Source organism: Diplotaxodon limnothrissa, linkage group LG9 (genome assembly GCF_057381915.1).
Source record: "Diplotaxodon limnothrissa isolate DT_005_m linkage group LG9, D_limnothrissa_male_GT1.1, whole genome shotgun sequence".
Taxonomy (NCBI): domain Eukaryota; kingdom Metazoa; phylum Chordata; class Actinopteri; order Cichliformes; family Cichlidae; genus Diplotaxodon; species Diplotaxodon limnothrissa.
In genome coordinates, this window is record NC_140604.1 from 679,301 (window position 1) to 690,627 (window position 11,327).

The following is an 11,327-nucleotide window of genomic DNA, read 5'->3' on the forward strand; positions in this document are numbered from 1 at the left end:
AGTGTGCTGAGGAGGTGGAGCTTATGAAAGAAAAATATACGTCGACTTTCACTTTAAATTCATTGTAATTTGTAAGTGTAATAATAATGATGATAATGTTATCCGTGTTTTGCACAGCGGAGGAGCGTGTCAGCACACATTTCACTGCATGTTGTACTCGTATAACTCTGAATGTGCCAAATGAAGAAGGTTGAATCTTCAACGATCGGGTTGATCTCAGGGCTGTGGACCTGAAAGCAGCCGTGGGCCGCTGCTGACACGCCCTCTTTAGTGTTCAAGTCATACCAAACAAAAACGAGGAAAACAGACATTTCTGATATTTTTGTTCGTTTTCATTTCAAATATTTTATAACAAGACTAAACTTTTTCATACACACATGGGTCGTCTCTGTGTGACAGGAGGCAGCACTGCTGCTGTCATTGTGTTCGTGTCTAAATCAAGCTACACATGAGTTTGTGAGCCTGTCACTGCTCTCTGCTCATAAAGAACTTATTTTAACATTGAAGTCAACAACAAAGCAACCCTGCAGGTTTCTAACACAGCACAGTGTCCACACTGAAGCCAGTTTACAGTCCCAGTGAACCTAAGCCAGGGCGCGTACCCGAGCAGCACCTCCACACAGACCACATTCAAGCCCAGGACGGTGGTGCTGTGAGGCAGTGCTAGCTGCTGCACCTCTCCACAATGGTTACAAAATCAAGTTATACATTGAACTAACCAACGATGTAAACAAGTAGAGCTGAAACAATCAATCAGTTACTGACTTGAAATAAAGGCAGCAGCTGTTAGAACAGCATGAACATATTAAACGGGCTGGACACCCTCAGAGGTAGCTGGTCCTGTCTTGACATCTCTTTGCCGTCACATGTAGGATCAGTGCTTTTACCCTGACTTACTTTATGTTGTACACAGTTTTACTTCTGTGACATTTTGTAGGACATTTACTTGCAGAATACGTCGTCACAGTCAGCCTTCAGTCGTGAATCAGTGTTCTGACCATCGCCCACATCCTGTTCACATTTCATACTAAGTATATGTGAGCTGTACAGAGACGGCGGCTACACTGATGGTGTTCGTGGAGCTTTTATAGCTCAAAGTGTTTGCGGCCTGGTGTGGGACAGGAAGTGGCTAGAAGATGCAAACACTGATTTTCCTGGTTCTGATGTCTTTGTTCAGGTTGACATCACTGATAGCTGACGAGACCTGTGCTGTGCAGGTTTGGGCAGTAAGAGGATTGTAAACAAGGTTAAAGTGCTACGCAGTAACCACACTTACCTGTGCTTCTGTTCAAGACTGTTTCCTACATGATGTCAAAGGTGTCACCTGTGCACGTGATCACCGTGCTGATATATGCAAACCAATGACTTTAAAAATGTCCCAGATGAGAACGAGGCTTCTTTCACACTGGCCAAATGAAACAGGGTTGTGACATCACTGACCTGTGATGTCGTCACCCTTTAGTAAATGTTTGATTTCTAAGGTAATCAGGAATAAGTGTTGTTGACGTGACTGTCAGCTAAGAGTCAGTGCTGTAGTCCAGACATCAGCTCTGCTGCTCTGATCGTACTGGACTAATCATGGGCTTCCTCTGGCAGCCATGACCACCTAGTTAGTGTTGTGCTTGACCAACGCCTGTGTCTGATGACCGTTTTCATCCGGTCACATCTGTCACAGCTGGGCTGGAGACACAGGTGCACGATCGTGCTGGTTTCAACACTTTGATCATAGAGTGACAAAAGCCGAGATTAAAAACTGGAATCTTTGTCTTCCACTGTGGACGTCTCGCCCTCCCGTGTTAACGCTGATGTGGAGCTACTGTGAATGGCAACACTGCACCACGTGGTTCATGTGCACTGCAGTTAGTTTGGCCCACTGCTCACTGATCTACAACAGTTGTAATACCATAGAGTGTATATGTGTGTAAATGCACAAACACGTGCACACACTGAGCTGACGTCACCAGACAGAGGCGACACAAGCGCGAGCATGAAGCCCGAGTGTAAACAAAAGCTCTGCCCTCACGTACATGACGTCACATTGTGCTGAGCAGGCAACAGTGACGTGTTTCCTGTTTCACGGTGAAACAGGAGACGGAGCTGTGGGTGATGTACAGAGAGCTTCGCTTCAGTGTTGTCTGCAGATAATATCGCCTGAAAACAACTTCCGCTTGAGTGAACGATGGCGCGAGCGAGTGTGGTGACGTCACGCGGCAGAGGCTGAGCAGGAGGACCGGGAGGGTGAGCTAGCAGCTGCGACAGCATCCCCGCGTGACACACACGGTAACATGGCATCATACGTGTGCGCGTGAGTGGGGTAAACGGGCAGCTCGTCGTGTCTCGGTAGAGCATCTGGTGCAGGTGCACGAGCACACGCGCGACCGCGTCCTTCGCGAAACCACTGTCTGCAGTCACAAGGTCGCGAGGAGAGCCGATGTCGTGTGGGGGCTCCCCGCGCGGTCACTGGGGTAGCCAGTGGAGGCCTCCTGTCCCGGCGCGCGCTCACGCACGCACACACACAGCGTGGACGTGTTTGCTGTAGCTCTCAGAAATGTGGAACAAAGTGTGTTAAATGCGTGAAACCTGCGGATCCTCTGCTGTGTTCTTACAGACACCCGTGCTTCTGTCTCCTCCAGGCCCACTGAAGCAGCACGCAGGATGGACTCTATGTCTCTGATGAGTGGAAGCAGGAACCCCGTGTTCCTCACAGCCTCCTCCTCCCACCACGTCCAGGCCCCCCTGCTGTCCAAAGGCCTGAAGAATGGAGCTGCAGGTCCAGGAAGCTGGTGCGGGGATGCTCAGCCTACTGTGGCCATTCTGGGATCAGGTGACTTCTCCAAGTGCCTGACCATTCGCCTGCTGCGCTGTGGCTTCCATGTGGTGGTGGGTAGCCGCCATCCCAAATTGGCAGCCCACTCATTTCCACATGTGGTGGATGTAACGCACCATGAAGATGCCGTGGGGAAGGCTAACATCGTATTCCTGGCAATCCGCCGTGAGCACTATTCTGTTGTGTGGGACCTCAAACACCTACTGGAAGGTATGTCACACACCTCTAAGTGCTTTCACACCATCACACACATACTGGACACGGTGGTTGATTTTCTTATCCCAGCATGCAGATCAAGCTACTGACCTCCCAAAGGTTTTGGTTTGAGCCGCGTCTGTGAGACTGGAGGAAATGCAAGGGCAAAGACGTCTGGGTTATCAGTGTTGGTGACCTGACTGCTGTGCTTGTGTTTGTTCTGCAGGGAAGATCCTGGTGGATGTGAGTAACAATAAGCGAGCAAACCAGTATCCAGAGTCCAACGCCGAGTATCTGGCTTCACTGCTGCCAGACTCTATCGTGGTCAAAGGCTTCAACGTCATCTCAGCCTGGGCCATGCAGCAGAGCTACCCTAAGGATGCCAGCACACAGGTGCAGTAACCGGGCCACACGTGTCCACGTCTACAGCGTGTCTTTGTCCTGTCGTGTCCCTGAGCTCTGCTGGAGCTTTCCTCCTGTTTAAAAACCAAAGTTTTGACCTGTGACTGTTGCTAAAATGCTCGCCCACCAGGGGTTTGTCTGTAGTGTTGTAGGGTCTTTACCTTAAAATACCACAGCCTCAGCTGAGAGGTCAGCCACGTGCTCATGAATCTGACTTTGTGATACTTTGTATGTAAGGCAGAGAGTTTAAAGCTGTTGATGACACTGAGTCAGTGAAGAAATACCAGTAAGTGCTTCCTTTGGGTTAGTGGCAGCGTTCGAAATGACTTCAATTCAACTTTATTTATACAGCAGCAGACCACAACAACATAATGTAAGGCAGACCCTACAATAATACAACCCAACAATCATGTGACCCCCTGTGAGCAGCACTTTGGTGACAGTGGGAAGGAAAAACTCCCTTTAACAGGAAGAAACCTCCAGCAGAACCAGGCTCAGGGGGGACAAAGACATGCTGTGGGAGATATCCAGAGATTAATAAGAAGCATGGGTGCAGAGAGGTCTGTAGCAGGCTCTTCAGGCTTACTGATGCTGCTGAGATGGACTCTTTATGAGTCTCGCAGCACCGTCCAAACAGGAGGACGCCTCTGAACCGGCCCGTCGTCTCTAACCCGCCCTCATGTTTCTCCTGTAGGTGTTCATCTGCAGTGACTCGGTGGAGGCCAGGCAGCAGATCATGGAATTAGCCCGGCAGCTCAACTTCCAGCCGGTGGACATGGGCACCCTGTCTTCTTCCCGTGATATTGAGAACATGCCTATCCAGTTGTTCCCTGGCTGGAAGGGCCCTGTTCTTGCTGCCGTGGCCCTCTCCATCTTCTTTTTTTCTTACTCGTTTATTCGAGATATAATTCACCCATATATGAAATACAAGCAGAGTGACTTCTACAAGATCCCCATAGAGATAGTGAATCGGACACTGCCTGCCGTCGCCATCACTCTCTTGGCCCTGGTGTACCTTGCAGGACAGTTAGCAGCTGCCCACCAGCTCTACTATGGCACCAAGTACAAGCATTTCCCACACTGGCTGGAAAACTGGCTGCAGAGCCGCAAACAGCTGGGCCTCCTCGCTTTTTTCCTGGCTGCTGTTCATGTCCTCTACAGTGTGTGCCTGCCTCTGAGAAGGTCTGAGAGATACCTGCTGCTCAACACTGCTTATCAGCAGGTCAGTGAAACAGCTTTTTGCACATCTTTACAAACATCAGTGCTGTTTCTGAAGATCACTTTGATTTGAATCGTTACACATTAGCAAGAGAACTGGCAACATCACAGGTTTTCCCTTCAAATATCCAGAAACGTTACAGGTCAGCACAAGTGTCACCCTGAGGCAGCATCACACAAGCTTCCTGTCTAACACTCACACTCCCATGGATGCATCATAGGGGGTTAGCATCTTGAACCACATGATTGAACCACCAACCTTCCTGGTTTTAACTTTTCTGTTTGTGTCACAGTAGAGACGTGTTCACGTCAGCGTTGTCTAACATCTGTGTCAAACACATGAGGAGCGATGGGAGGCTCGTGGAGTAAACCAGAAACGCTGTAATCTGATTGGCAGCAGCGGTAGGGTTTCTCCTGATGAACTGTACTCTCTGTGACGTGTTCTCATGTGATGGCAGGTCCACTCGAACATGGAAAGCACGTGGAACGAGGAAGAGGTGTGGAGGGTGGAGATGTACGTTTCCTTTGGGATCATGAGTCTGGGGCTGCTGTCTCTGCTGGCTGTCACCTCCATCCCGTCTGTCCACAGCACGCTCAACTGGAGGGAGTTCGGCTTCATACAGGTACCCACAGAGTCCACCAGCCCGTCGTGTCACGTGCCTCAGAGAGTATTCGGAGTCCAGTCTAGTCTGTGTACGTGATCAGTAGTGCGTAATGGCGGCTTGTGACGAGTGTACCTGAAACCAGCTTAGCTGCTGTGAACTCAGGTCGTGTCTCTGAGGCGGCGTGCCGTCACTCCCAGCTCTCCTGCTGTGAACACTTGGGGAAACGTGCTGTGACCGAGATGCTCTCTTAGACAGTCACATGACAGACTACATGCGTGTAAACATGTTCTGCTGTAGTCTCGATGTTAGGGGCGTGTCTAATGTAAGTCACTGTCGTGCTGTTATGTGATCACAACAAAAGCCTGTGTCTGAGTGTTCCTGTCTTTGCTCCAGTCCACTCTGGGGTACATCGCCCTGCTCATTGCGACCTTCCACGGGCTGCTGTTTGGCTGGAAACGCGCCTTTGAGGAGGAGGCCTACCGCTTCTACCTGCCGCCCAGCTTCGTCGTGGCCCTGGCGCTCCCGGTGTGCGTCATCGTTGGGAAGCTGCTGATCCTGCTCCCCTGCGTTGCCCGCAAGCTCCACCAGATCCGCAGGGGTCAGGACAGCAGTGAGATGAGGGGCAAGCGCATGGAGCCGGTGGGCTCAGCTGCCCACGTTTCCCCTGAGAGGGTCACCGTTATGTGATCGGCCTGTTCGTAGCTCCAGGTGAGGAACCGCTGTAGTGACTCTCACTGCGGGACTGTGTCTGATGACAGCTTCGTGCTGTGGACCTGTTGCTGTATCCGCTTATTCATATTGTTCCAACGATGCTGCTTCGTATTATTGTGTAGTGTTTATCAGGACATCACGTCCCTGCTTTGAGTCGCTGCTGTAACTGAAACTGCAGTTTGTACAGGTCCTGCTCATCTGTGAGAACAGCTGTTTGCTCTTCTGTGACATCGCATCGCGACTGGAGTGTAGCAGAGGCGCTGTCGGTGGGCCCTGCAGCTTTGATGATGGAGGACAGCTGCAGCACATCTGCCTCTCCTCACTGTAACGCTGCACACCTGCGTTTACCTGTGTGTGTCTGCAGTGCGATCTGAGGCTGTCATTCACACATTGTTTTCCTTACAGACCGTGGTAGAAGTGTGTAACATTTGTGTGTCAGTCAGTGAGACATGTTCCTGTGACGCTCATGTGACACACAGCTTCACACTGAGTGTTAGTTTATAGTATTTCGTTGTATTTTTACAGTGAATGAACAGCCGGTGTCTAATCTGCAGTTAACCCTTGTGTGGTGTTCATATTTTTCTTACTCAGCCAGTGTTCATGGGTCTGGTGGACCCGCCAGAGTTTAACACTATCAAACAATTTTATGTTAAATTACTCAACAGATGTTTACTTCATCCCAGTTACAAACCATATGAACAGCAAACATCAGAATCAGAATCAGAATCAGAATGGGTTTATTGCCAGATGTTGAGGTTTACAACATTAGGAAATTGCTGCGGTGCTTCAGTGCAGACAATAAGAATTAAAGTGCTATGTAGAAAGAAAGATATGTGCATGAGATATACATGAGATATATACATGAGAATAAGAATTAAGAGTGCTACGTAGAAAGATATATACATGAGTGCAGGTGGTGATCAGTGCCAAACATGGAATGATGCAGTGACACAGCGTAGGGTCATGTGTTAGTGGCGGGGACAGTCATGTGGTTATTGTTCATGTGTCCAACAGCAGAGGGGAAGAAACTGTTCTTGTGGCGAGAGGTTCTGGTGCGAATGGACCGGAGCCTCCTGCCTGAGGGGAGCAGGTCAAACAGACTGTGTCCAGGGTGAGAAGGGTCAGCTGAGATCCGGGCTGCACGCCGCAGTGTCCTGGAGGTGTACAGGTCCTGCAGAGATGGGAGTCTGCAGCCAATCACCTTCTCAGCAGAGCGCACAACACGCTGCAGTCTCTGTTTGTCCCTGATAGTGGCTCCAGCGTACCACACGGTGATGGAGGAGGTGAGGATGGACTCGATGATTGCAGTGTAGAATTGCATCATCGTCCGTGGTTAATTTTTCCCTTTACCTTTGTTAGATCACATTTATGAATCAATGTGCTTCTCGTTTCTTTTTTGTTTTATAAAATGTTATAAAAATAAATCAGTAATAATCAAGTGGAGTGAGTGGAAAGACACAACACATTTACAGGTGAAGCAATATGTTTCACAACTAAATGGGATCAGCCGCTCATCAATGGTGACATTAGGCCCAGGGTTGTAAAACAGGGGAAGGTGGTGCACACACTTATCCCACACTGTCCTGATGGCAGCTAGCTTGTCTCTCTGCCGTCGAGCTGGTCTATCGTCTCGGTTATCAAAACGGATAATCCTGGAAATTTTGTGGAAGTTTTCCAGAGACACTGATGCACGGAAAGGTTCGTGCCGGTTTCTGCATCCCACAGGATTCTGTGGATTCCCCTTTGGACCTGAAAACTCCTGCAAGGATAAGAAGCCCAAAGTAGGCCTTTGGGGTTCTTAGATGAATTTGGTCTCCTTCCACCTCTCTCCAAAAACACACCTTCCTTCTAGATTACTGCAATGCAGAATAATTTTCTGGATGGAATCTGGGATGAAAAGCTCAAATGAAGACTTGATGTCCTGCACATGAGTAACTGTCAGCCGTGTTGGCCCTGGCTTATCACAGTAGCAGCTCTGCAGGGTGGCTCATTTCTTGGCCAAGAAGACCATTCAATTTCACCAGTTGTTGACATCCATATTTCTTCACTTGCTGTCTGGTGGGCTTGTTCTGGTCCTGGAGCTGGCTGCAGATGGGGTACTCGTCTTCGTTTTGTTACTAAATGGTGCTCAACCTCATCGTCTTCTTCAAAGTCACTGTCAGACTCTGAATTTTCAGAAATGTGAAATATTCTGAAACCTCTTTGTCAACATCATCATCCGAAGCCTCTCTCTTCCAAAATCAATCAGATGGCCCTCGCAGCAGATAATCTTTTGCCATCTTGATCAGTTGTGATAAAGAACCACACTGGCAAAGTCTTATTTATAGTATTATGCCCCTAATTTGCAGGTGGGACAGGGTATGAGAAAATAAAATTTGGATCCCTCGAGAAAGAGGGTAAAATGTGTGGGATGTCAGAGCAGACGGTGTTGGTAGTTTAATTTTCAACAATGCTGCAACTTTGTGCGGAGCAGGAGGGGAAGAAAACACTATCAGCAGCACCAGAAAGGAGGAAGACAGAGTGTGGGAACACAGGACCTACACTTTCAACACTTTTATTAGACCTGGGTCCAGTGGACCCGAACACCTTGTATGTAATGTAAATGCGTGGGGGGAGGTACAGTATGAAGTCATTGAAAATTAGTTTATGTTCTTCACAGAAAATAAGCCAAAGCCAATGAATTTCAGGTTGAAAAAAATAATTGTTTAATTTTTCTTTTGGGAAAAACTGAAAACGGGTCTCACAGACCCGAACACCATACAAGGGTTAAATGAGCAGCAGCGCCCTCTGCTGTCCGGCTTCACAAATCGTACTTCTCTGTATATGCATTGAGTTTGTGAGCTTTAAGGATGAAGGAGATCTACAGCAGCTGGATCAGACGACGGGCCGGGCGGCAGACCCAAGCTCGACGTCAGAGTACAAATAAACTTTATCATGAACAAGTCTGAGTTTGGTCATTTCATTAGAATCTCGTTGTTTCTGCACACAGCTGCAAATCATTACGAAGCTCAACGACAACTCTGACAGTGGGTAACCTCCTCACGCGCTCAGGATGCACGTCTGTGTGTGCGGGGGTGGATTGGTAAATAAGGAGAAACCTGTGATTGGCTGAATGAGGCTGGTAGCCGGGCCCACCTCAGCCCCACCTGCAGCCGTACACTGACGTGAAGAATCTAATGCAGTTTGTGGTTAAATACGAACACAATGACAGTCAGAGAGGACCCATGTGTTTAGTGCTGCTACACAATATTTGAAATGTAAACAAACAGTTGGTTTTGTACTACTTGAACACTAAGTGTCCTCCCATGACACGGCAGCAGTGGCCCACCGAGCCTCCGACCAGCTGCTGCCCTCTAATGATGTGAACTCCAGACAAACGTGGCATAAAAAAGAATTTTAATGAAACCCATCACACCCAAATATCACGTTTCACACACTAGGATTCACAACACATTTAAGAAACATTTGGAAACTGTCACAGATGGATCAGGACGCCTGGGAGGAAACGGTGTCCTGGTCCCACAGGACCGACCTGACAGCAGCACGAACAGCTGAGAGGAGAATAAACCAGCTCATTTTAATGCTACAATCTGAGGACTATCACACTTATTATTTGCACAGTAGAAACATGTAGTCATAGACGCCCAGCGTTTCCTCAGCTTTGACCTGGCCTAGCGCACAGTGCTCGTTTCCTGGAGCTGAACATATTCGAACCCACAGCTGTCCACACACCCGTGCGCAGCTTCGGAGATCAAATCAGGTCTGTGGCTGCAGCTGCTCCAGGGACGACAGCAGCTCCTGGGCGCTGGGTCTGCAGGGGGGCGTTCCGTTCCAGCAGCGGCTCAGCAGAGCCCGAAACAGCCGCCCCGGCTCCGACCGGAACACCTGGTGGTCCTGAACAGGAGGCCGCAGATTGTGAGCCACCACCGCGTAGATGACGTGCTCCCTGTCGCCGGTGTAGGGCGGCTCTCTGGTGAGAAGCTGCCACAGAGTGATGCCGAAAGAAAAGATGTCCGCTTTAGGAGTCACCCTCTCGCCTCTGAGCAGCTCTGGGGCTCTGTGCGTGTACGTGCCACCCACGAGAGGCTGGTGGCTCGCGGCGCTGACCTCACAGCCAGGGTCCAGTTTGAGAGAACAGCCGAAGTCTGCGATTTTGCACACGTCCTCGCTGGTCAGCAGCACGTTAGCTGGTTTAATGTCCAGATGCACGACGCCGTGGGAGTGGAGAAACCTCAGGCCGTGAACGATGTCCGACGAGTACCTGACGCACCTGTGCTGTCCCAGCGGCTCCGTGCCACCGTAAATGACCTGCTGGAGGTTCCTTCTGCCCACGAACTCCATCAGTATTACCCCGATGCTGCCTTCGTCTCCACACTGTGGCGGGACGCAGGTGGTGGCAGCTATTACGCGCACTATGTTGGCGTGGCGCAGGTGCGCCGCGTTCAGCTCGGCCCAGAAGCTCTGCTGGGACGCCAGCTTGTTCTTGGTGGACCTGTTGACCTTCTTCACCGCCACGGTCTCTCCGAAGTACTCCGCCTGGTCGACCGAGCCGAAGCCTCCCGAGCCCACGGGCTGCACAGAGCGCAGCTGCTTCCAGTGGATAACCGAGGACCAAAGCCGAGTGGCGATTCGGCCATGGAGCCGCTGAGCGGGCACTTGTAAGGTGGAGCCGTGCTTAGTCAGCGGGCTGCTGCAGGGCCCCGTGTCCAGAAAGGGGCAGAAGTCTTTGGGCAGCAGGCGGGTCAGCGGGATGGGAGACGGCATGGCACGCTGTGCACCATACTGCTCTGTAAGCCGAACAGCTACTCTGCGCTCAGCTCAGGCTTTTACGCGCTCCGCACTGCCGCCTGCTGTTCTGGAGGACGTAATGCTTCTGTTTGGGGTCACTGAGTTCATGCCGATGGTTCACCTCAGTTTACTCTATACAACAGAGCAGAGCCGGGTAAAAGACTGGTGTCAAGCCAGCCTCCAATTCGAGACTTGCAGTCAAGCCAGCCTCCAGTTTGTTTTACGTTCCCTGTGTATTCAAAGTATTACGGGAATGGATGTGGAAACCGGATTTCAAAATAAAAGCCAACTTCGAGTGAATTAACAGATATGTTAAGAACATAATAACATATAATTTAGGCTTCTTTTTTTTTTACAAACTCTAATGTTAGATCTATATGACACAGCCTTGTACCCTAATTGTGCCCTGTCACTATCAAGGCCATCTTATTTTGGATTTCAAAGTAAAAGCCCTGTGAATCTTCATTTTTGAACTACTCTTTCAATGACTTAATAATGCTCTTAAAAGCAAAAGTCGTATTTCCAAATACTATTTGAACTTTATATCAACACTTTCCAACCACAGTCTTTTTACAGTGATA

General features: G+C 49.6%; 2 protein-coding genes across 2 annotated transcripts; one reads left to right on the top strand and one right to left on the bottom strand.

The window, feature by feature from the left end:
* The first annotated feature begins 2,655 nt into the window (after positions 1-2,655).
* On the top strand, positions 2,656-5,934 carry steap2 (STEAP family member 2, metalloreductase). Its single transcript, XM_085361858.1, has 5 exons — positions 2,656-3,037; positions 3,249-3,415; positions 4,119-4,646; positions 5,101-5,265; positions 5,641-5,934. The coding sequence occupies exons 1-5, from the start codon at positions 2,656-2,658 to the stop codon at positions 5,932-5,934; spliced, it is 1,536 nt and encodes a 511-aa protein (XP_085217984.1).
* A 3,435-nt stretch (positions 5,935-9,369) lies between these two features.
* On the bottom strand, positions 9,370-10,733 carry mos (MOS proto-oncogene, serine/threonine kinase). The gene has a single exon (XM_085362565.1). It carries the CDS (start codon positions 10,720-10,722, stop codon positions 9,715-9,717), a length of 1,008 nt encoding a protein of 335 aa, XP_085218691.1. The 5' UTR covers positions 10,723-10,733; the 3' UTR covers positions 9,370-9,714.
* Between the last annotated feature and the right edge of the window lie 594 nt (positions 10,734-11,327).